This window comes from Rissa tridactyla, chromosome 4, assembly GCF_028500815.1.
Source record: "Rissa tridactyla isolate bRisTri1 chromosome 4, bRisTri1.patW.cur.20221130, whole genome shotgun sequence".
NCBI lineage: Eukaryota > Metazoa > Chordata > Aves > Charadriiformes > Laridae > Rissa > Rissa tridactyla.
Genome location: NC_071469.1, coordinates 72,602,752 through 72,623,301, shown reverse-complemented (window position 1 = coordinate 72,623,301; position 20,550 = coordinate 72,602,752). Strand labels below are relative to the sequence as shown.

Here is a 20,550-nt window from a genome sequence, read left to right as displayed (position 1 = left end):
CTGTCCTGCAAGCCCACCCACTGCCTCCACACTTCCGAATCCCCCAGGAACGGGTCCAGCAAGCGTGGGTACAGCCCTCGAAGGCTTTTGGAGCTGCTCAGCATCCCACCATGATGCCATGGGAAGGAAAGACCACCCCGAGGGGCTTTTGTGGGATTTTGGGATGGTGCCGAGCCCCGCTCCGACGCCAGCAGCAGGGCAGCGCAAACCCAATGCTCCCAGTCATCCCTGCTCCCAAATGGGTTTTCCTTACTGGTTTACCATGGGCTGTTCTCGGCCATGGATCACGTTTGCGGCCAGCAGGACTCTGCCAGGGCTCCTGAGCCCAAGGAAGATGCGGTGTGTCCCCCCCCATGCTCCCCAGCATCACATCTCAGTTCGGTGTCCCTCATTTCTAGGTCGTCCTTCTCTCGCTGGTAGAAACTTGTTCTGTATTTCTAATTTGCTCTGGTAAAAGAGTGTATTGTGTTGGAAAGAAAAATAATTTGTATTTCTTTTCTCTGGTTATTTCGACTCTGACACAGTTTTTAACCCTCCAAAGCGCACGTGTAATTTTTGTACCCCATTTTGCATGCTGCCTGCCACAAGCCCCAGGCTCGGGGGGCTTTCCCAGACACTGCCTTCCCCGCAACTCAGCCCGGAGGCAGGAGGAGCGCAGCTCTGCCCGGCTTCTCAACGGAAATGTTAATCACCACCTTTATCCAGAATATTCCCTACAGCTGGGCAGACGGGACCAGCTCCCCTCCATCCTCGGGAATAACCAGACCCCAAGGCAGCGCCTGGCTCCCTCTGCAACCCTCAAGGAAGGACAACGGGAGCAGAAGAGGGTGACCCCGGTGCCTGGCAGCACCACGAGAGCATCCTTCCACCTCTGCCCACGGCTGGCAGAGGCCCCAGCGGAGCCAGGCAGGCGAGAAGACTCACCAGAAAAAAACATTTATTATTAAAAAACCCCTAACGGAACACATCTCTGCCACCCTGAAGCGCTGCCTGGGCCAAGGTCCAAGGGATGGGCAGCCTGCGCCACGGCATGGTTCCTGCCTGCACCCTGCCTGCGTGGATGGCCGCGGGGGGCAGCTGGGTGTGGGGGGCTCAGCCCCGGTGCCACCGCAGGGTGGGCTGTGGGGTCCCGTGGCGCAGCCAGCTCCTCAGACAGAGGTCTTGGGTAGCGGAGGCAGTATGGAGGCTGTTCTTGGGGGGTTCCAGCAGCGTGTCAGGCTGCTTGGATCCCGTGGGTCCACGCGGGAGGGGTCTCCTGCAACACAGGGGCTCCTCAGGCAGGCTCCGGGGGGGCTCGGGCAGTGCGGGGGCTCGCCGGTGGCAGGAGGGTCCGGTGTTCTTGGGGAGGTTTCTTGGGTCTCCAGCTGTGTGGGCACCTCCGGGAAGTCTCAAGCAGCTCAAGGGCTGGCTTGGGCAGGCTCTGGGGGGTCTCTAGGAGCATGAAGTGCGGATCAGGCAGGCTCTAGGGTGTCTTCAGGAGCACAAGGTGTGGATCAGGCAGGCTCTGGGTGTCTCCAGGAGCACGAGGTGTGGATCAGGCAAGGCTCTGGGAGTCTCCAGGAGCACAACGTGTGGATCGGGCAGGCTCTGGGTGTCTCCAGGATCACAAGGCGTGGCTCAGGCAGGCCCTAGGGTCTCCAGCAGCACCGAGGGCAGCTTTGGGAGAGGACCCCATCCCCAGACGAGTGCCACCCGGGCATCCTCAGCGCTCAGGCGGTGGTGGCAGCAGCAGCATCGCGGCGCCGGGCGGCCCGCAGCAGGCTCTGCCGCAGCACAGGGTAGAGGCGGTGGCAGCCGTCGATGCCGAGTCGAAGGGCCTGCGCCCAGGTGTCGGGAGGGCTGCCCTGCCCGCCCCCCAGCACTGCCGACACTTGGTTGAGAGCGGGCAGCAGAGCCACGGTGAGCCGGGCCACGGCGCGACGTTCCTCGGGCTCTGCAGGTTGCAGCATCCACGGAGCAGCCGGACCGGGAGAGCGGCACAAGGCGCATCCCACCGCCAGATCGTACATCTCCACCCCGGCATCGGCCAGGGCCAAGGCGGCAGCGCTGATGGCGGCCGCCAGCGCCGAGCCACCGTCCTGCAGCAGCAGAGCGCTGACAGCCAGCCGAGCCCGCGGGTAACGGGACAACCGCACCGCCGGCTCCAAGGCTTCCCGCAAAGCCGCCGCCGCTTCCCGCTCCGCTTCCCGTTCGGTCGCCGTGCCCGGCCTCCAGCGAGCCCCGCGGCCGGCGAAGGGGGCCCGGCGGAACTCGCAGAGGAGTTGGCCACCTCCTGTGGCCCCGAGCTCGCCAGCTTCCCGCGGGCCCCAGGCGGCACAGAGGACCTTGGTTCCACCGCCCAGCTCCAGGTAGGCCGAGCCCTCCGCCTGGCTCAGCAGCCCGGCCCGGGCGAAGAGCGGCCGCAAGGCGCAGGGGTCCCTGGGGGCTTCGTCTTCATCCTCCTCCTCATCTTTCCTCGTTCCCCCCCACAGCTCCGGGGGCTGCGATTCCTCCGGACCCCGCACCCGGCGGTGATCCAGCGGCATGTTCGGCCCGGAAAACAGGCAGCGAGGGGATGGAGGAGGAGGAGGAGCAGGAGGAGGAAGAGGAGGAGCCCGGCCGGGCCCGCCCCCGTCAGCACGGCGCAGGACAGGCGGCGTTTAATCGCTTTATTGATAGGGAAAGGCGGGTGGTGGCTCAGCAGCAGGCAGGGGACGGGCAGGAGGGGACGGGGGGGACGTTGGTCACCCCCCCCTCCAAGAAGGGGGGTCAGTTCTTCAGCTCCCCCAGCCGGAGCCGGGCAAAGTCCGTGGCCAGTTTAAGGGCCTCCTGCAGACAACCCACGTTCTTGCCCGTAGCCTGCGCCGAGACGTCTTTCCCACCGCCTTTGCCATCCATCAAGCCAGACACCTCCTGCACCCACTGGCTGGCCTTCAGCCCCTTATTTGCGGTCTCCTGGGTAGGAAAAGAAACAAGAAAAAGCCGGAGTTTGACCTCAGCCCAGCCAGCAGCGAGGGAAGATGGTCTGCGAGTGCGGTACGACAGGACAAAGCTCTCCCGGGTGCAGCTCCTGGGCCAGCAGAGCAGGGGCAGAGTGCTTGCCCCCATGCCTACAACTGCACCAAGTCCTGGCTCTTCCCCGTTTCTGAGAACAACACCCTTTCCCCCTCCCGACTCCGCAGCATGATGATAACCCAAAGCACAAGGGTCACGGCTTTCGCCAGCCCAAGTGAGTTTTGGCCGTGTAGCGTTTAGATGATTACTCCCTGGAGGCTGCAGCTCCTCCACCGAGGCGCAGAGAAAGGCAGAGCGAGTCTCGGCGTTACCTGGGGAACTTGACAGAGGCAGGTGATCCTGCCGGCTTCGTTATCGACAGCGAAGAGCATGGTGGCGGTCTGCGGGGAGTGAGTCTTGAAGAGCTTCAGGGACTCGTTCAGGGCCTGTAGGAGAACACGATCATTGCAAGCTCACCTTCCCTGTGCTCACAACCAGCCCCTCAGGGGTCTGGACTTGCATTAAACCAGGCAGCAGCACCCTGCAGCGCTCCTTCTCCCGAACACGAGCAATCTTCACTTCCTCGGCTCTGCAGAAGCCTTGCAGGGGCCACCAGCCCTGGCCGTGTCCCCTCACGGCTACATGGAGGCAGGAGTGAGGAGCTGCTTTTATTTCCCCTTGCTCAGTTATCTGGGAACAGGAAGAACTGGCCCCAAAGCAAGCGAACCTTTGCCCGAGCGTGCCGTCTGGAGGGGAAAATGCTCTGCCCCGCGATGTGAGCTCCCAGCGGGAGGGAGCAGCTGCTCTGCAGCGAGTCAGGAGGACCCAAATGCAGCATGAAGAAGCTGCAAGGATTATCAGACACAGCGGGCACCCAGGGGAGACCGGGGGGACTGCCAGGCATCCAGTTATTCTCAAGGAGACCATCATCCTTTGCTTGCATAGGCAGTTTGATGCAGCAAAAGCTCTGGGAGTGGCCCCTCCAGTGAGCAAAGTGGTGCTTCTCTAGCTGGATACAGAACCACCATCCCCTGGGACGAACCCTTCTGCCAGGGAGAATGCTGCTTTGGTACCCACTGGGAGCAGGAGCGCTGGCATCGAGAGGATGGGGACAGCCACAGAGAGCGAGTGGGTGTCTGTAAGCAGGATCAGCTCTGAGACTCTCGGAGTGAAAATTTAAATAGGGCATTAAAACCCGAGTGGTCCAACCTCAGGGCGCCATCGGCCCCCGCTGCCTGGCACTCGCTGGGCTCAGCGCTGCGGCACAGCGCACACAAGGGAGCTTTTATCCACACCAGAAATCGCTCAGGAAGAAACTGAACTTGTGCGTGGAGGAGGGAAGGAGCGGTTTCAGCCCTGGCCGGAGAAGAATTTGAACCTCGCTGCAGCAGACAGTGCCCAGGAGGTGGGGAGCAGCTCTCTGCCCGGCTCTGTCCGCACACGCAGCCCAGGACGCTGTTCCCAGAGCTGATCTGCAATGGCCACAAGCATCACGACTTCCATGGCTTGGCAGAGCTCCTGTTCGGAGTTCCTTCAGCCTGCATTTTAGCATCGTGACTGCTCCTGGATGGGCCTTACCCGGGACACAATGCCATTCTATTGGGGTCCCTATCCACCACCAGGTCTGGTCCAGACCCCACCCCACCCCTGCAAACCCATGTGTTAGTCCGGGAGGTGGGAAGCAGAGGGTGTCGCAGTGGTCCTCCCCCTCTTCACTAGCCACTGCTCAGGGGTGGCAAGAGAGACAGCTCTGTAACACAGCACTGCCTCCCCAAGCGGCCAGAGTCCACCCAACTGCTCCTCAGGCACAAGCAAGGTTGTTGAGGAGACCAGGCCTTCCCATACCTTCGCTGAGGCTCCATTTTCCATTTCCATGATGACCAGGGGCTGGTTAGGGTGACTCTCAATGACTTGCTTGGTCTTCTCCAGCACCTGAGAACAGCAGTGGTCAGATGCTACAGCAGACACATGGCATATGGACACAAGAACCACTTGGGTAGAGCTTCCCCGCAGGTACAGAGGCCCCCAAGGTGCCCCAAAATACCCATGGCCCAGCCCAGAGCAGCCCCACACTCCGCAGCCGAGAACAAAACGTGTTGGCAGGCGGGTGTGTGGCCTACAAGGCAGCAGCAATGCTGTGCACGATTCCTCCTCCAGGAAAATCCAATGGGATCCAGGAGGAAGAACCACGCACCACCCATACCACGCGCCCAGGGAACAAGCGTGGCGGTGGCCATGCCCTGGGAAGGAGCAGGAGAGGCCGAACAGCACCAGGGGCATCCCCACAGCTCAGCTCCCTTCCACACCGGGCACAAGTGGAGCTCGCAAGGGAGCCCCCCACAGCTCCCCCTGCGGTGTTCTTTATTCCCACCCAGGGCTTACTCGTTTCTGGATGTCGGCTTTGCTTGCTCGGTCCAGGTCATCCATAACTTTCTTCAGTGCTTTAACAGCCTCTCTCAGTTCATCTTTCTGCCACTGTGGGATAACAGCAGTGGCCAGTGTCTGCAAAACAGGAGTGGGCAGAGAGGGTTAGAGGTACCAGTGGCCACGGCTGGAGGCAGGGGATGCTGCACCACACCCATGAACTTCCCCTCCTCTCCCAGCGCCCCACAAATCGGGCAGGAGGTGCTGGCTGCAGCACCCAGAGGACGCAGGGCGGGGACCTCTGCTCAGGCAGGAGCAGGAAGCTGAATGTGGGCCTCATTAAAACCACCCAGTGCTGGCAATCAAGGTCCTAACTCACTTTGAGAAGGCAAAGCACTGCTACCATCCTCACCTCACTGAGATCCGTGATCTCCTTCTGCACATCCTTGTTGGGAGCTGTCTGGACCTTCACCTTGGCCTCCAGGGCTGACAAGAGTTTCCTGAGGCTGTCGACTTTCCTGAGGGCCTAGGAGAACACAATCTGAGTTAAGTCAGGGAGGGAGATTTAGCCGGATGGGCTCTTGGCCACCACCATGAGAAGGGAAAATTTCTTCACGGAAAGGGTTATCAAACATTGGAACAGGCTGCCCAGGGAAGTGGTGGAGTAGCCATCCCTGGAGGGATTTAAAAGAAGGTAGACGTGGTGCTGAGGGACATGAGTTAGCGGTGGTTTTGTTTAAGCGTTAAGTGTTAGGTTGCTGGTTGGACTTGATGATCTGAAAGGTCCCTTCCAACCTAGGCAATTCTATGATTCTTAGGAGTGAAGAACACTGCAGCCCCAGGGTGGGGTTCAGTAACTCCTTGGGAAGCAGCAGAGCCAAAGCAGGCAGCACTTGACCAGAACCAGGGTGTCAGGCTGGCCCCCAGGATCCACCCTAGGCCCTTCTAACGCAACAGCTACAGCCAAGACTTTCCACCCCCTTCCCTCCCAGCTCTCTCTTCTGGCTGTAGCACAGCCAGGGGCCTCCAGCACAGCCTTTGCTAACAGCAGCATCCTTCTCTGCACTGCGTTGGTGGAGTCCAAGCCACAAATCCCTCAGACACACACACCAGTTCCCCCTGGTGCTGAGGGATACTGGGCAAACATAAATGAAGAGGACCTTGGCACAGGGTTAATATCCGTGCATGCTTGTGCCAACGATTTCCCACAGGACAGGGATTTCTCCTGCCTCTCCTTACCTTCCGAGCTTCAGCCCCGGTGACTGCAACTATCCTCCGGATGCCTTTAGCAATTGCTTCTTCTGAAACAATCACAAAGGGGCCAGCGTGGCTGGAGTTCTGCAAGTGCCTTTGGAAAGAACCAAGAAAGACCCACAAGAGTCAGAAGTTCACCTCTCATCTCAGCAGGAATCAGCATGGGAACAAGAAAACCACCCTGCCAGGGAGATGCAGCAAGCGTGGGGACAGGCAGAAAACCCGACCCAGCTGCTAAAAGCAAACGAGCGAGGAAAGGGTGGCAAGGGATATGTTCCCAGCTCTGTCAGAGACTATGTGTGTGGGCAGGGATAGGATACAGGCAATTTCCCTGCCTGAAAAGGCTGATTTGAAACACGGCTTGACTCAGGACTGGGAACGCAAAGGCACATCATCGCCACCACCTCCAGCTCTACCCTGGCTGTGCCCAGCACACGCCCACAGCACTCACAAAAGAGCTCGGGCTCCCCAGGGACTCCTTTTCGGCCCCCCCCCGCTGCCTTCCCCGGCCTCTCCGGATACTCACGTGCCTCCGCAGAACTCAATAGAAGTGACGGAGCCTGCGGGGCCAGAGGGGTCAGCCAGCAGCTCCTCCACAGGGATGCCAATCGAGACCACGCGGACAGGATCGGGGTAGGTCTCGTCAAAAACTGCCCGCAGTCCTTGGATGGCTTTCGCTGCTGCGAGAGGGCAGTCCTTGGCGTACACGGGCTGCAGAGGACAGGAAAGGGACGCAGGTAAGAGCCGGTCCTGTCAGCTGTGACTGAGGGCCCGCATTCCCAGGGAATCCTGACTTCCTCCAAAAGATCCTAAAAGGGAAGTTACATGCCTCACCTGAGCTGGGGTTCGTTGGGCTGCAGGGATCTTGAAGTCATTGACAGGCACCTCAACTTCAAACTATTCCCGACACCACTGCCCGCTCAGAGCCCCCCTGCTGCTGTACCTTCATTTATCACCACAGACTCCTGAGCAGAGCACAGGGTCCTCCAGGGGCTGTTCTGACTCACAGCTGGCACCAGCCAGCGGAATTCTCTCGTGTTGAGGACTCATCACTGAGGAGTCTGGGTGTACGCTGTAAATCCAGCCAGGCCTGCAAAACTACTCTGCCAAACTTCCTGGCTCTTGTAGCTAATGTGACACTAGCATAGAAACACTCCCCAGACAGGGCTCGGTACCAATGAACAGAGCAATCTACCTGGAGTTTTCCCACACAAAATGCTCCGAGGTGATGCCAATCTGTGCACAGGTCTGCGTCAGCAGCTCCTAAGATTCCTGCTGCGCCTAATTCCCATCATCCAAAAGCTTGACTCAAGGTATTTTTTATCTTGAGTATATCCAACCCGGCGGCCATACCCACCTTTGCCTCCTCAATCATCTGGTTGGCAATCCCTTCAACCTTCTTGATTTCCTGGGTAGACAAGGCTCCCTTGGCTGTGAAGTCGAACCGCAGCCTGTCCGGTGCGACCAGCGACCCTCTCTGGTCAGCTTCCCCCAAGACTGAGCGCAGGGCGAAGTTGAGGATGTGGGTTGCCGTGTGGTTGCTCATGACCGGCCTCCGCCTTGTCTGATGGAGGAAACCACCGTTAGACGGGGTCCCACACTGCAGAGCCAAGATCACCTCTAGCAGCAGAAGTGAAAGTTTAACCCGCTGCTCCAACAGAAACCGAACTGGCTCAGGAGACCAGAAACAAGTTCTCATGCTTTGCTGCCTTGGAGCCTCTGCTACGGGAGCAGGCAGGACATTCCCCACCAAATTCGTGCATGGCTTTTCCCTGGCAGTCCCCTTGTTGGGCCTGTCTGGAGAGAGGCCAACGACAGGCCAGGTTACAGACACTGATCTCTGCTCCTCAGAAGGAAAAAGCACAAGATGGAAGCCTTCCCTCTTGCTCCAAAGGTGCCACCTCTATAGGGAGGGCAAATGCATTTTGCAGACTAGGTTCAACCGAGCGCTCACTGAGCAGGCTGAGCCCACAGGAGCCGTGTCTGGAGTGGGGCAGACAGCCCAGGCTCTCCGCTGTCATCCACAACGCAGTGGAGCGCCATACCTGCTCCGCCTCCCAGCCAGGACCCAAAACGTGGTCCTGCTGCTGGTCGGCAAAACCCAGGGAGTGTGGCTCTGAACCAGCGGGGTGTTATCTGCCTCATGGTAGGAGAAAGGCATGTGCCAGGCAGGAGAGGCCTCGTGTCAGCCAGACTGGAAGGGCCAAGTTGCTTGCCTGCATCGTGTGCCACGGGGAGAGCAGGCCCCAAACTCCAGGCCACTTAAGTGGCACCAATGGAAACAAAGGAGACAAAATCCAGGGAAAAAGAGATGAGGCCCTGTGTTATTATACCATGCCTTAACTTACCTCATCAATAGACAGGTGGACCTGATCTCCTACTTTCAAGCTTCCATATAGAGTTCCTATGTGAAGCACGTAGCCTCCTCGGACCTGCACGTTCTTCACCGTGAATTCTGTTTTCTGTACAAAGAGGGAAATGCACCCAGTGAGCAGGGTGGGAGGCCATGGGGAGTCAGACAGTCCAGCCAGAGGTCTGAGCTGCAACTGGAAATGTCTCAGCTGAGAGCCAGACTGGTGTGTGCGATAGGAGAAAGCTCAATGTCCCCAGGCACAGCACACAGGGCCACAAAGCAGAGAAGAGAATGAAGGTGGAGCACGGTTATGGGGCACAGCAGAGCTGAAAGAGCTCCCCACCCCAGGTCCCCGTCACAGCTCAAAAGCGCTGTCCTTCTGCACAGCGATCCCAGCACCACCACAGCAGGCACCCACGTTCTGGCAACAGCCCGACACTGCTGCACCGAGTTCAGCTCCGCAAGAAGCAAGGGGAACAAACTCCAGCATGTCTGTGCCGTGCTGCACCCCCAAAAATGAAACCTGTGCAACGCCTGACACCTGCCACGGACAGGAAATTGCTGGAGCTTGCTTGGTCCCTTCTCCTTCTTTGGAGGCACCTGCCCAGGCCCCAGCTCAGTCTAGCCGAAGGCTCTCAGGCCCACTCACATCCTCCCTGCCGTCGTCATCCTTGACCATGTAGCCCTCGTCGTAGATCTGCCCACCCTGCTCGGCGTAGAAGCAGGTCCGGTCCAGCACTATCCCACATTCCTGGCCAGTGGATACCTCCTCCACAAACTTCTTCTCCCTGCGGATGGCTTTCACCGTGGCCACGAGGCTCCCAAAATCTGTCACCGGGACAACAGGCAATGTCAGTAAAATAGGAAAACCTTGTAGACACCACATGGGAGCAGAACTTCATAGCAACAACTCCCACCTATTGCAGGAGTTCACGGCAGCTACATTTGCAGGGGGTAAGGAGAAAGAACCAGGGCAACAGTTAGGTGGATAAGAGGAAATTTCATTCCATGCTCTCCAAGGCAGGGGCTGTCAGTTCCCTCCACACCTATGCAGTAAAAGTCAGCCACGTGTGCTGCTACAAGCCTGGGGCCTCCTGAATCTCCACCAAATCAAAGAATTAGGAGCAAGAGACAGAGCAAGTGGGCTGAGGACAGACCAAGAAGAAACTGCAGTCTCCCATGACACTGGCAAAAGGGCAGCTGGGAAACACAAACACAAAACTGCAGGGAACACGAATGCCCTTAAGACTCTCTTGACCAGGTTGGCAACAATGGACCTGACCAGAAGGGCAGCCCTCAAAACAGTCTCCCCTCCTCTTTCCCTGCTCCCTTTGTTACAAGCAGGCTATTCACCTGCAAACATTTCCACTCCCACCTCCATGTCCCAGGAAAGGCGAGCCCAGAGGGGATCTGGTTGAGGTACGTGCCAGGAAAGGTTTGGCAGCAGAGGATGATTCAGAGAAGGTTTTTTTTCATACCATAGGCACCGTTCTGATCTGAAGCGTAGCTGTATTTTGGCGAGTCGTCAGTCACCTCCAGCCCTCGGGCCCTTAGCTCTTCGATGGCATAGATGTCCAGCATGATGAGGTCCTCCCCTCCGGCACCTTTCCCTTGGGATTTGAGCTGCCAACGACAAGCACCAAAGTTTGAGAAAACCCACCTCAGCGCTGGTCCATGCACGCCAGCCTAATTGCATGCCTCACTTGCATCCCTGAGAGCTCCTGGGTTCAGAGCTTTGCTCTGGGACGCCGTGTGCCAGCTGCTGGAATGCTCCCATCTTTTCTGACTTCAGAGCAGGCTGTTCCAGCGTGACCAGCATGCAGCCAACGTAGGCCTGAGCCCAGACAGGGCAAGGCAAGCACCCAGCCAGCTGGTCAATGCCACTTTCTGCTGCTGCAGCAAACTGCTGGGAGAGGCACCCAAGCTGCAGACCTGCTGCAAGACCGCTCCTGGGACAGGGAAATCCAGAACTTCCCTGTCCAGAACAGGAGAGTGGGGAGATGCTCCCAGCACTCCACCAGCTCTGTATGAAGGCTGTGCTCAAGGCCCCAGGCCTCACAATCACAGAATCACAGAACGGAAGGGGTCGGAAGGGACCTCTGGTGATCATCCAGTCCAACCCCCTGCCAGAGCAGGGTCACCCACAGCAGGTGGCACAGGAACGCGTCCAGGCGGGTTTGGAATGTCTCCAGAGACGGAGACTCCACCACCTCTCTGGGCAGCCTGTGCCAGGGCTCTGCCACCCTCACAGGAAAGAAGTTCCTCCTCATGTTGAGATGGAACTTCCTATGGTCAAGTTTGTGCCCGTTACCCCTTGTCCTGTCGCTGGGCACCACTGAGAAGAGCCTGGCCCCATCCTCCTGACACCCACCTTTTAAATGTTTATAAGCGTTGATAAGATCCCCCCTCAGTCATCTTTTTTGCAGACTGAACAGCCCCGAGTCCCTCAGCCTTTCTTCATCAGAGAGGTGTTCGAGTCCCCTCAGCATCTTGGTAGCCCTTTGCTGTCCCCCGTCCAGCAGTTCCCTCTCCTTCTTGAACCAGGGAGCCCAGAACTGGACCCAGCACTCCAGATTCGGCCTCCCCAGGGCAGAGTAGAGGGGGAGGATGACCTCCCTCCACCTGCTCACAGTGTTAGTGAGCAAACCCAGCCCTGGCTGCACAGAAAAGACATGTCCTACAGCAACTGCATGCACTGGGGCACTCAGGGTGCGAGCAGCCCTGGTAAGAAAGGAGCAGAGACTCATGACAGCAAACTAAAAGGAAGGGAATCCTCCCTGCCCACTCACAGACTGGCTCCCCGGGAGCTGTTATCTACCTGTGCATTTTTCCGCTCTTCTTCAAAGCCCTCCATGTCCACAACAAGGCCCTTCTCCTCTGCAATCAGCCCAGTGAGATCAGCAGGAAAACCATAGGTGTCATACAGCAGCCAGGCAGTATCACCTTCAGAGAAAATGCAGAGCAGTCAGCACTCCTGTTCCGTGAGACACTGCTCCCTTCCCACCTCTCCGACTGGCTCTGTCCCACCCAACTGGCTCTGCGCTATGGTAGGAGAGGGAACAGGTCTGGTGAACGCGAATATCTAAAAGGCCCCTCTCTGACAGCACAGAGATCACGCTATCATGTTGTGCCTGGGCAGCTTAGAAACCTGAGCAACTGAACACAGGCCAGAGGCGATACCGGTGGCCCAGCTCTGAGTGATGGTTTTTTGACTCCAACTCTGTCCCCCCCCGACCTTCCCCCAACTCTCAGCTCCCAGCCCAGTTGACCTCTAACCCGGTCCCAGACAATAAGTGTCTTTTGGTGCATCCAGCCTGAAGTCACAGCCTTACCAGGGATGGTTTTACTGTCCCCCAGGCTCTGGATCTTCCTGTCCAGGATGCGACGTCCTCTGCTGAGCGTTTTCAGGAACTGATCCTCTTCTTCGTTGATAATGTCCTTCACCATGTCTGGGTCCTTCTTCAGCTCAGGAAAGGCATCTCCCTGGCAGACCCAAGAGGATTAGTCCTTCAGCATGGATCCGCACACCTCAGCAGAGAAGCCTTCAGCAGATACAGTGGAGGGGAAGAACTTACCAGCGACTGCACCACCACATCAACCAGAGTAGCAAAGAAGCCCTTGGGGGCATTGAGCTTCTCATGGGAGTAGCGCACAGCCCGTCGGAGAATCCGCCTCAGCACGTACCTAGGGAACGGCAGAACCCCTCATACAAACGTACACCTCTGAGCTGTGCTCAGGGGATCCACCAGCACCCACCGACCAGCACCCCCTCCCAGGAGCAAAAGCACAGGGTTCTCTCTCCTCAAGTAGCTGCTTGCACCAGCAGCGAGCCAGAGGCGAGGCGCCAGGGCCCAGCTCTGTGACCTGGACTCACTGCGAGCTTAAGTCAGTCCCGTTGAGTCCAGCAACACCCACAGCACAGCCCCGCAGCCCAAACTTCATTGCTGTTTTTGACAGCACCACTGCACCAAGCAGGGTTTTGCGTCTGTCTGCCCGCAGTGATGCTTTCTGGGGGCTGACACAGCAGGACTGGTACCCACAAGAACCCTCAGACCTGTGTGTCTTGGTCTTTTGGGCAGGTCTTGCTACAGGAATTCAAGTGTCAAATGTACTGAGCAAACACTCTGCTATCCACTGCTTTAACGATGAATTCGGCGACATCCCAGAGACACACGAGATCCCAGATCCCTCAGGGAAGACGTGCTGAACAAGAATGGGAGCCGCGGCATTGCGGCAGCTCCCTTCTTACCCTCTGCCAGTGTTGTCAGGTCTGCCCCCATCAGAAAGGGCCAGCGTGATGGTCCGTGCGTGGTCAGCCAGCACACGGTAGGCCATGTCTATACCGTCGGCATCCTCAGCACCAACCTGCCCCATGTAGGGCCTGGCACCCGTGCCCTGTGCAGAGAGGAGAAGGCGGTAGGCATAGGGGACAATTAGGGACAGGGGGGACCAGCACCGCAGCAGAACAACAGGGAAGCGCCTCAGAAGTCAGCCCCATCCCACTGCCCGCAGCCACAGAGGTGGCACACTCCTCTTGGAAAGAGATGACTCGGAGAAGCCAGGAAAGAGGAAATGCTGTGAGCCTCTGCATGATGCCACAGCCCGCATTTCCAGGGCCAAAGGATCTCCAAAACCAGAGGGAAGAAAAGCCGATTTATCCCAACACTAAGAGCCCAGGACAGAAGAGAGAGGGACAGGGGCAGAGAGCAGGGAAATCATCTGTTTTACAGGCAAGGACTCCTGCCTGGCACAAGCTGCCCAGCCAAGGAACTTCTCAAATTCTGTCACGTGGGGAAAGGTCCCAGCTTCCCTCTTTTAGGGTGTTTTTAGCCATACCCAAGGGAAAGATACTCCTGTAACAAGTTAGTGCTCACAGCATGGCACAGTCCCTACACCCAGGCTCCCAGCACACTGCAGGAAGGCAGACAAGACACATGGGCTGTGTCTAGCCAGTGGCTTTAACATCCAAGAAAAGCAGTCCTCTAATTCCAGCTCTGAAGCTCCACACCTCATCCCCACGAAAGGCTTCAGCCTGGGCTCTTCTCCCTGTGTTTCTTCCAGCATGATCTGCAGCCAGGAAGCTCTGCTGCTTCCACAGAGCCAAAAAAAGGCTTGGTGGACTTGCATGCAGGAGTTCCCAGCACTGGTAAAATGGGCCTACCCAGGAAGATGCAGCAACAGCACACTGGTTCTGCAAGCAACCGTCACGGTTTATGGAACAGACCTTCTCTCAGGGAATTTTCTACACATCAGCATGTTCCTCCAGGTGGGAGCCTGAAGGACAACGTGCTCTCTACCACATGGCAAAAAGATGGCCCTTGGCCATACGGGACTGCAGAGCATCTCCCACTCGGAGAAGACCAAGGATTGCGCAAGCAGGAGAGTCCACAGGAAACATCTGGGAAAGCTGCACTGCTCATTGTCCCGTGTTCTCCCCTGGAAACGTGCCCCAAGGCAGCAATTACTGTGCCAGTCTGCGTTCCTACACACTCAGCAAAGTACAAACCCACGGGGGGCTCGCAGCAGCTGGGAAAGCAGAGACCTGCAGACATAACCACCCCATCCAACCAGCCCCATGCATCTCCCCAGGGATTCAGGGAATGGATGCAGCTGGGTCAGGCGCAGACCCAGGCTCCTCAGTTCCTACCTTTTGGATGGCTTCAAAGTAAGGAACGAAAAGGTCAGTGTCATAGTTGGACATCTTATTCTGCAGCACAGAGACCAGCCTCTCCAGGCCCATTCCAGTATCAATACTTTTCTTAGGAAGAGGTTTCAGTGTCCCATCAGCTTCCCTGTTCAGCCACAAAAAGAGAGATGAGCTATATGGTTTAGTGATGGTTTTTGTCAGAGTTAGGTTGGACTAGATGATCTGAAAGGTCCCTTCCAACCTAGGCAATTCTATGATTCTATTTCGGATGGAGGTTCTGCAGGGGCAACCTCATCTTTCCCCTCATCTCCATGAGTTTTGTTCCATCAGATTTATGACAGCGGCCCATACACAAGCCATATACAAGGCAACTGCGATAAATGACAAGACCCTCAATGACAACTTCAACCCCAAGCAGGATAGTACTTATTCCCTATTGAACTGAGGATACATCTGAGGATGTTTCCTCAGATGAGCTGAGGAAACACTCCTGATCTGTCCCTGAAGCCAGTGTGACCAGCCTCTTCCGTAGAGGTGGGTCTGGGGACAGAGCATCACAAAGTGCACAGCTCCTGGACAAAAGGGAACAATGAGCAAGCCAGGGGCAGTTAAAATAGTGCATAGTCCAAGCAAGGCCTCACACCGAGCTGGAGCAGCCTGGGGAGGGAAGCAGGTCTCACTTACCTGTTGAACTGTATGAACACCAGGTTCCAGATCTCCAGGACATTGGGGTCATCCTGATTGACCAGGTGGGAAGCATCTCTGTCCCCAATACGGTCATAGTGGATCTCGCTGCAAGGGCCACAGGGGCCTGTGTCTCCCATTTCCCAGAAGTTATCCTTCATATTGCCAGGCAGAATCCTGCCCTCAGCCAGCCTGTAACCAGAAACTCTTATTGAACAACACAGACTAACAGCAAGGCAAGAATTCCCTAAACCAAGGGCTACACTAGAGACACCTCAGCAGACTGATTCCCTGGATGAGCAGACGAATTGTCGGACTCTTGAGACAGACCAATCTGAGAGCCTAGCTCTCAGGATACTTGCTGAGGAGGATCAAGTGAACACTGGCGCCTGGCACTTGTCCCAGGTGGACGCAGAGGTCTGTACAACACCTCAGCAAAGCCACCAGCGAGAACACAGGTGGATCTCCAACATGCGAGATCGGCCTCACAGTGTAGAGGTGTGCCATGGGGTCAGTGGCAGGTTTCAGAGGAGACTACAGCCACAAGACCAAAGACATCATTTCACTGCTACATCAAGCTTTGTCCCACGGCTTGAGCGCTGAGTGCCGTTCTGACTTACTTCCTCATCTCAAGAGGGGTGAGGCAAAAGTAGCAAATGTATAGAGGAGGGCAACTAAAATACCTAGGGGTGGAATAGCTGCCTTAGGCAGAGAGTAGGACTCCTCAGTTTCGAGGGGACGAGGCAGGGTGGGAGACTACAATGGAGACTTAGAAAAGTCCAACAGGTTCAAACCAGAATCAGACATACTCTGAAGGAGCAGGGCCCCAAGCAGAGGCAAAGGGGAATAGATGGATCACCCTCTAACAAACTAATCCAGTGACTGTGGGTGTTCGGAGGGGAGGAGGAAAACACAGTGCAGGCCGCAGTCCGGCGTGCCTGCTTTCCCTGAACAGCATCTTCTCAACTGCTGTCAGACCATTGATCTGACCCAGTGGGGCCCTTATGTTCTTAAGCTTACATCAGAGATTTTAAAGTGAAAGCTTTCTAATACGAGTGCTCCCCTTTGGCTTTGCAGCTCCGCCACCCTGCAAACATTATTTGTGACACTTCAATTCTGTTAAAGCCTCTTGCTACATGTGCTCTGCCACGTAACACATGCCATCTTTCTCTAAATGACCATTGCTCATCAAAACATGCACCTTCTTCGGTTAAAGGCCTTACCCCAAATTCAACCATATCTGCTTGCACTCCATGTCTGGCTGCAGTCCTGCAGCTTCGTTTCCACCAAAGTAAGTGACGTAGAGTCTTTCAGCAGGGATGCCGAACTCCTGGGTGAGAAGTTCCAGTGCCAGCTTACAAGCAAGTTCCTGCAGAAGGAAAGATGAGGTCAGCAAGTCAATGCAAAGAGAGTTTCTCTTCACCATGCAGAGTACTGGCTACTGTAGGCATCAGCAGCTAAAGAGCCAAAAACTTTCAGACTTTTGACAGTAGAAAGAGGCAAATTAATATATGCAGTGAACAGGGCAAAAGGAACATCTCATATGGCTTTCTAGATGCAGCCAAGTTAACTCCTAGCATGTTCACTGCCCCCAAAAAACTTTTTAATTCTGCTGTTATTCTGTATTCTTAACATTCTCTTTCTGAGTTTAAACACTACACTATCAACAAGCTTGGGAAAGGAGATCATTATTTTATAATCACTCCTGTTGGAGGTCCATCGTAGCTGCACAGCACATGCAACTTCTCACAGCTTGAGGACAGCCACTAAAACCTCTGCCTGAAGACTCCAAACTGGCAGAGTTCATATAATCAGCTTTGTAAACCTTAAGTAATTAATCTCAAAACATTCCACAGGGTCAGGGCAGCTTCCAAGCCCTTCCAAGCCACACGCACCTTAGGAACCACTCTGTACCAAGGTATTCTCCTTCCTCTTAGCAAATGCTCTGCTGAGTTCATAGAGACGGGTAACTTTGTGCAAGAGATTCAGAGCTGCACCTAGCCTATTTTACCTTGAAATAATCCCCAAAGGACCAGGACCCCAACATCTCGAAGAAAGTGTGGTGGTAGACATCTTTCCCAACATCATCCAGGTCGTTGTGCTTGCCCCCTGCTCGGATGCACTTCTGAGTGTTGGTGGCTCTGTTCAGTTTAGCGAGTGGGTGCGACGGGTCAATAGTATTGAGGAAGATGGGTTTGAACTGAGAGGAAAGAAAACAGGGCAATCAAGAAAAGCACTAAGAGTCTGTTTTCAAATGTTGCAAGCAACACCAAGGCAGTAAGCGTCATCCCTGTCATGATACCACTAGCCTGGACATACCTGAGGCACCTCTCCGAAACAAGCCTGCCCTCTCCTGCATGCGAGGAGGCTGCAGCACTGCCTATAACTTAGCTCACACGCGTGTTCCTGGAGCCCACCAAGCCCCAGGACTTCCAAAGGGACCGAAAGTAGCCAGATTCCCAGCTGACCAGAAAAAAAAAGGCAGTGAAAACTGCGTGCTGATCTCCAGCAGAGCCTCTTCAGCAGCCCCAACCAGTCTTTAAAGATGCCGCTGGTCACTTGTGCCAGGACTAGCTGTGGTCCAAAGGGTCAAGGAAGGGAGACTGGCAGTGCTCCCATCGCTGCACTGCCAGCCCAACAGACACAGGAACCTCTCCCAGTGCTCCTGCCAATTTTGTGAGAGCACAGAGGAGCGTGTCCAGCAGACACACCAACCACCTCTTTGTGACCAGAAGGAAGGTAGGAGAAAACAACAATAATTTTCCACACCAACAGCTCTGCAAATAACTTCACGCGTTTCAACTGCTACAGGATATGCCCATAAGGACCACAATGGGAATCCTACCTGGTTCATACCAGCATTGGCAAAGAGCAGCGTGGGGTCATCCAGGGGGATTGTAGAAGACGAGTGCACATAGGTATGCTTGTTTTTCTTGAAGAAGTCAATAAACCGTTGTCGGATCTGGCTAGCTGTTAGTGTATCTTCCATCTTGAAGCTGCAAGTCACAGCTGTCCAAAGCAAGCGAAAGGGAAAGCGGCAAGGCCTTGGTGCAGTCTGAAGAGACAACCAGAAACAAGGCTCTGACACGGTGTCAGCTGAAGCAATAACACCAGGATCATTGCCTCCATCTCCTGAAAGGATCTAGCCACACTGATAACTACTCTCACCGACTCCTCAGTTTAACCATCAGTCTGCCCCAAATGGTGCTGACTCAAACCCAAACTTCCTCTCCCCAAACTCCCCAGTTTCTAGATCAAGTTTCCTGTTCTTTGAAAACAAGCCCACCTGGATCCTGAACTTTGTAAGAGGTTGCATCTACCTTGCCAGGGACACAGGGAAGGGGCAGGATTGCTAACGCCTAAAATCATTCAGGGTGATTAAACCACAGGATGGCTGTGTTTGGAAATGACCTCTGAATATCACTTCAGCCACCCTCCCTGCTCAAAGCAGGGTAAACTCCAGGGGTGCCTGGAAACCTGCCCTGTGACACGGGTGATGGTTTGGAGGCGAGCACCTCCGCTATATCCTAACGGGTACATAGCTGTCCTCTGCCGGTGGAGCGCAATGCGGTTCTCCAGAGGGCCAAGCTCCCAGCAGCCTGCCCTGGCTGAGCGCGACAATAATTACGCATATGAATAAGGCCAATGGGTTGGTTTAGGAGCGCAGGAAGGAGCCGAGGGCAGGAGGGAGCCCAGGAGGGAGCCCAGGAGGGCAGGACTCGGCGCAGCAGCCGCTCCCGGGGAGAGCAGGGCCTCTGCCCAGACACCACCCGGTCGCAAGTGCCCAAGGAGATGCGAGGGCACAGCGGGTGCCCAGCAGCCCTGCGGAGAGCCACCGTAGGGCCTAGAGACAGGTCACCCCGCCGCAGCCCCACCTGAGGAGACCCGGTCACCGCCACCCTCCCGCCCCTCACCGCCGTCCGCCTCGGCCCCCTGCCCCGCCAGGCCCTCTCCCCCCGGCCCGGCGCGGGCAAAGGAGGCGGCTGGCCCGCTGAGGCCCCCCCCGCGAAACCCGGCGACCCCGCGGCCCCCGCCGTGGCCCCGCAGGCCCTACCTCCGGGCTGCCGCCCCTCGTCCCGCACCGCACCGCACCGCACCGCACGCCCCGGCGCCGCCGCAGCGCCCGCCCCGCCCCTCCCCGCCACCGCCCCCCACGCCGGCTTCCGATTGGTCGCCGGGGCCGTCGCTCTGGGTCAGCCCCGCCCCTTCCTCTCGCCCGGCCTTGGGGGCGGGCCGCCCGCCGGCTGATGCAATGAGGGGGCACGGCGGCCACGTGACGCGGGCGGGATGAAGCCGGGCAGGGAGCCGCCATTTTAGGAGTTACCAGTATGGCGGGGTTGGGGGTCTGATGTGGGGCGGGGGACACTGAGGAGGATGGGACCGTCAGGGCCCTCCAGCCCCTCCTCGCTGCAGCACCATGAGACCTTGGCCACAGCAGCGGGCTGCAAAAGGCTCAAGGCCGAGAAGGGGATGTGGGGAAGAGGGAGATGGCAAGGGACGGTTGGCAAAGCAGCTGCTGGGGTGGTGACCAAAGCCCCTGCGGGCTTCCCTGATGGTGGGCATAATAACTACAAGGCCCTTGCATGGGTCTCAGGGGACAAGCTGAGAGAGTTGACAGGCTGAGAGAGCTGGGGTTGTTCAGCCTGGAGAAGAGAAGGCTCCAAGGAGACCTTAGAGCGACCTTCCAGTCCTCGAAGGGGGCCTACAGGAGAGCTGGGGAGGGGCTGTCTGCAAGGGCATGTAGCCATAGGACGAGGGGCAATGGTTTAAACTAGAGCAGGGCGGGTTTAGATGAGACATTAGGAAGAAGTTCTTTACACTGAGGGTGGTGAGACACTGGCCCAGGTTGCCCAGAGAGGTGGTGGAGGCCCCATCCCTGGAGACATCCAAGGCCAGGCTGGATGAGGCTCTGAGCAACCTGATCTAGTTGAAGATGTCCCTGCTCACTGCAGGGGGGTTGGATGGGATGGCCTTTAGAGGTCCCTTCCAACCCAACACATTCTGTGATTCTATGACAAGGGTACGGCTAAGAGATGGGGCGGGTGTTTCACTACACAGCAGACGTGCTCCAGTCATGCAGTCGGGGAGTTGACAGGGTGGGGGGGATGTCTAAAGAACAAAATTAAAAGTTTATCAAGAAGTTTGGGTCGGGGCATGGTTGGGGTATCACAGAAGGCACCTGGCCTTGACTAGGATGTAAAACAAAACCATGTGTCTTAACATGTTCTTTTGCAGTTGCTGACGTAGGGGGGTTGGACTAGGTGACCCTTAAAGG

At 56.7% G+C, this 20,550-nt stretch overlaps 2 protein-coding genes across 2 annotated transcripts; both read right to left on the bottom strand.

Moving 5' to 3' along the window:
* Positions 1-920: 920 nt before the first annotated feature.
* Positions 921-2,546, bottom strand: EXOSC6 (exosome component 6). The gene has a single exon (XM_054200083.1). It carries the CDS (start codon positions 2,523-2,525, stop codon positions 1,710-1,712), a length of 816 nt encoding a protein of 271 aa, XP_054056058.1. The 5' UTR covers positions 2,526-2,546; the 3' UTR covers positions 921-1,709.
* A 145-nt stretch (positions 2,547-2,691) lies between these two features.
* On the bottom strand, positions 2,692-19,411 carry AARS1 (alanyl-tRNA synthetase 1). The gene is made up of 21 exons (XM_054200082.1): positions 19,330-19,411; positions 18,121-18,330; positions 17,287-17,475; positions 16,499-16,644; positions 15,276-15,467; positions 14,592-14,736; positions 13,194-13,339; positions 12,520-12,628; positions 12,277-12,427; positions 11,763-11,887; positions 10,423-10,567; positions 9,594-9,772; positions 8,940-9,053; positions 7,949-8,155; positions 7,118-7,302; positions 6,577-6,685; positions 5,750-5,863; positions 5,356-5,475; positions 4,819-4,905; positions 3,306-3,419; positions 2,692-2,934 (listed from the first exon to the last, which is right to left on the bottom strand). Exons 2-21 carry the CDS (start codon positions 18,262-18,264, stop codon positions 2,749-2,751), a joined length of 2,907 nt encoding a protein of 968 aa, XP_054056057.1. The 5' UTR covers positions 18,265-18,330; positions 19,330-19,411; the 3' UTR covers positions 2,692-2,748.
* Between the last annotated feature and the right edge of the window lie 1,139 nt (positions 19,412-20,550).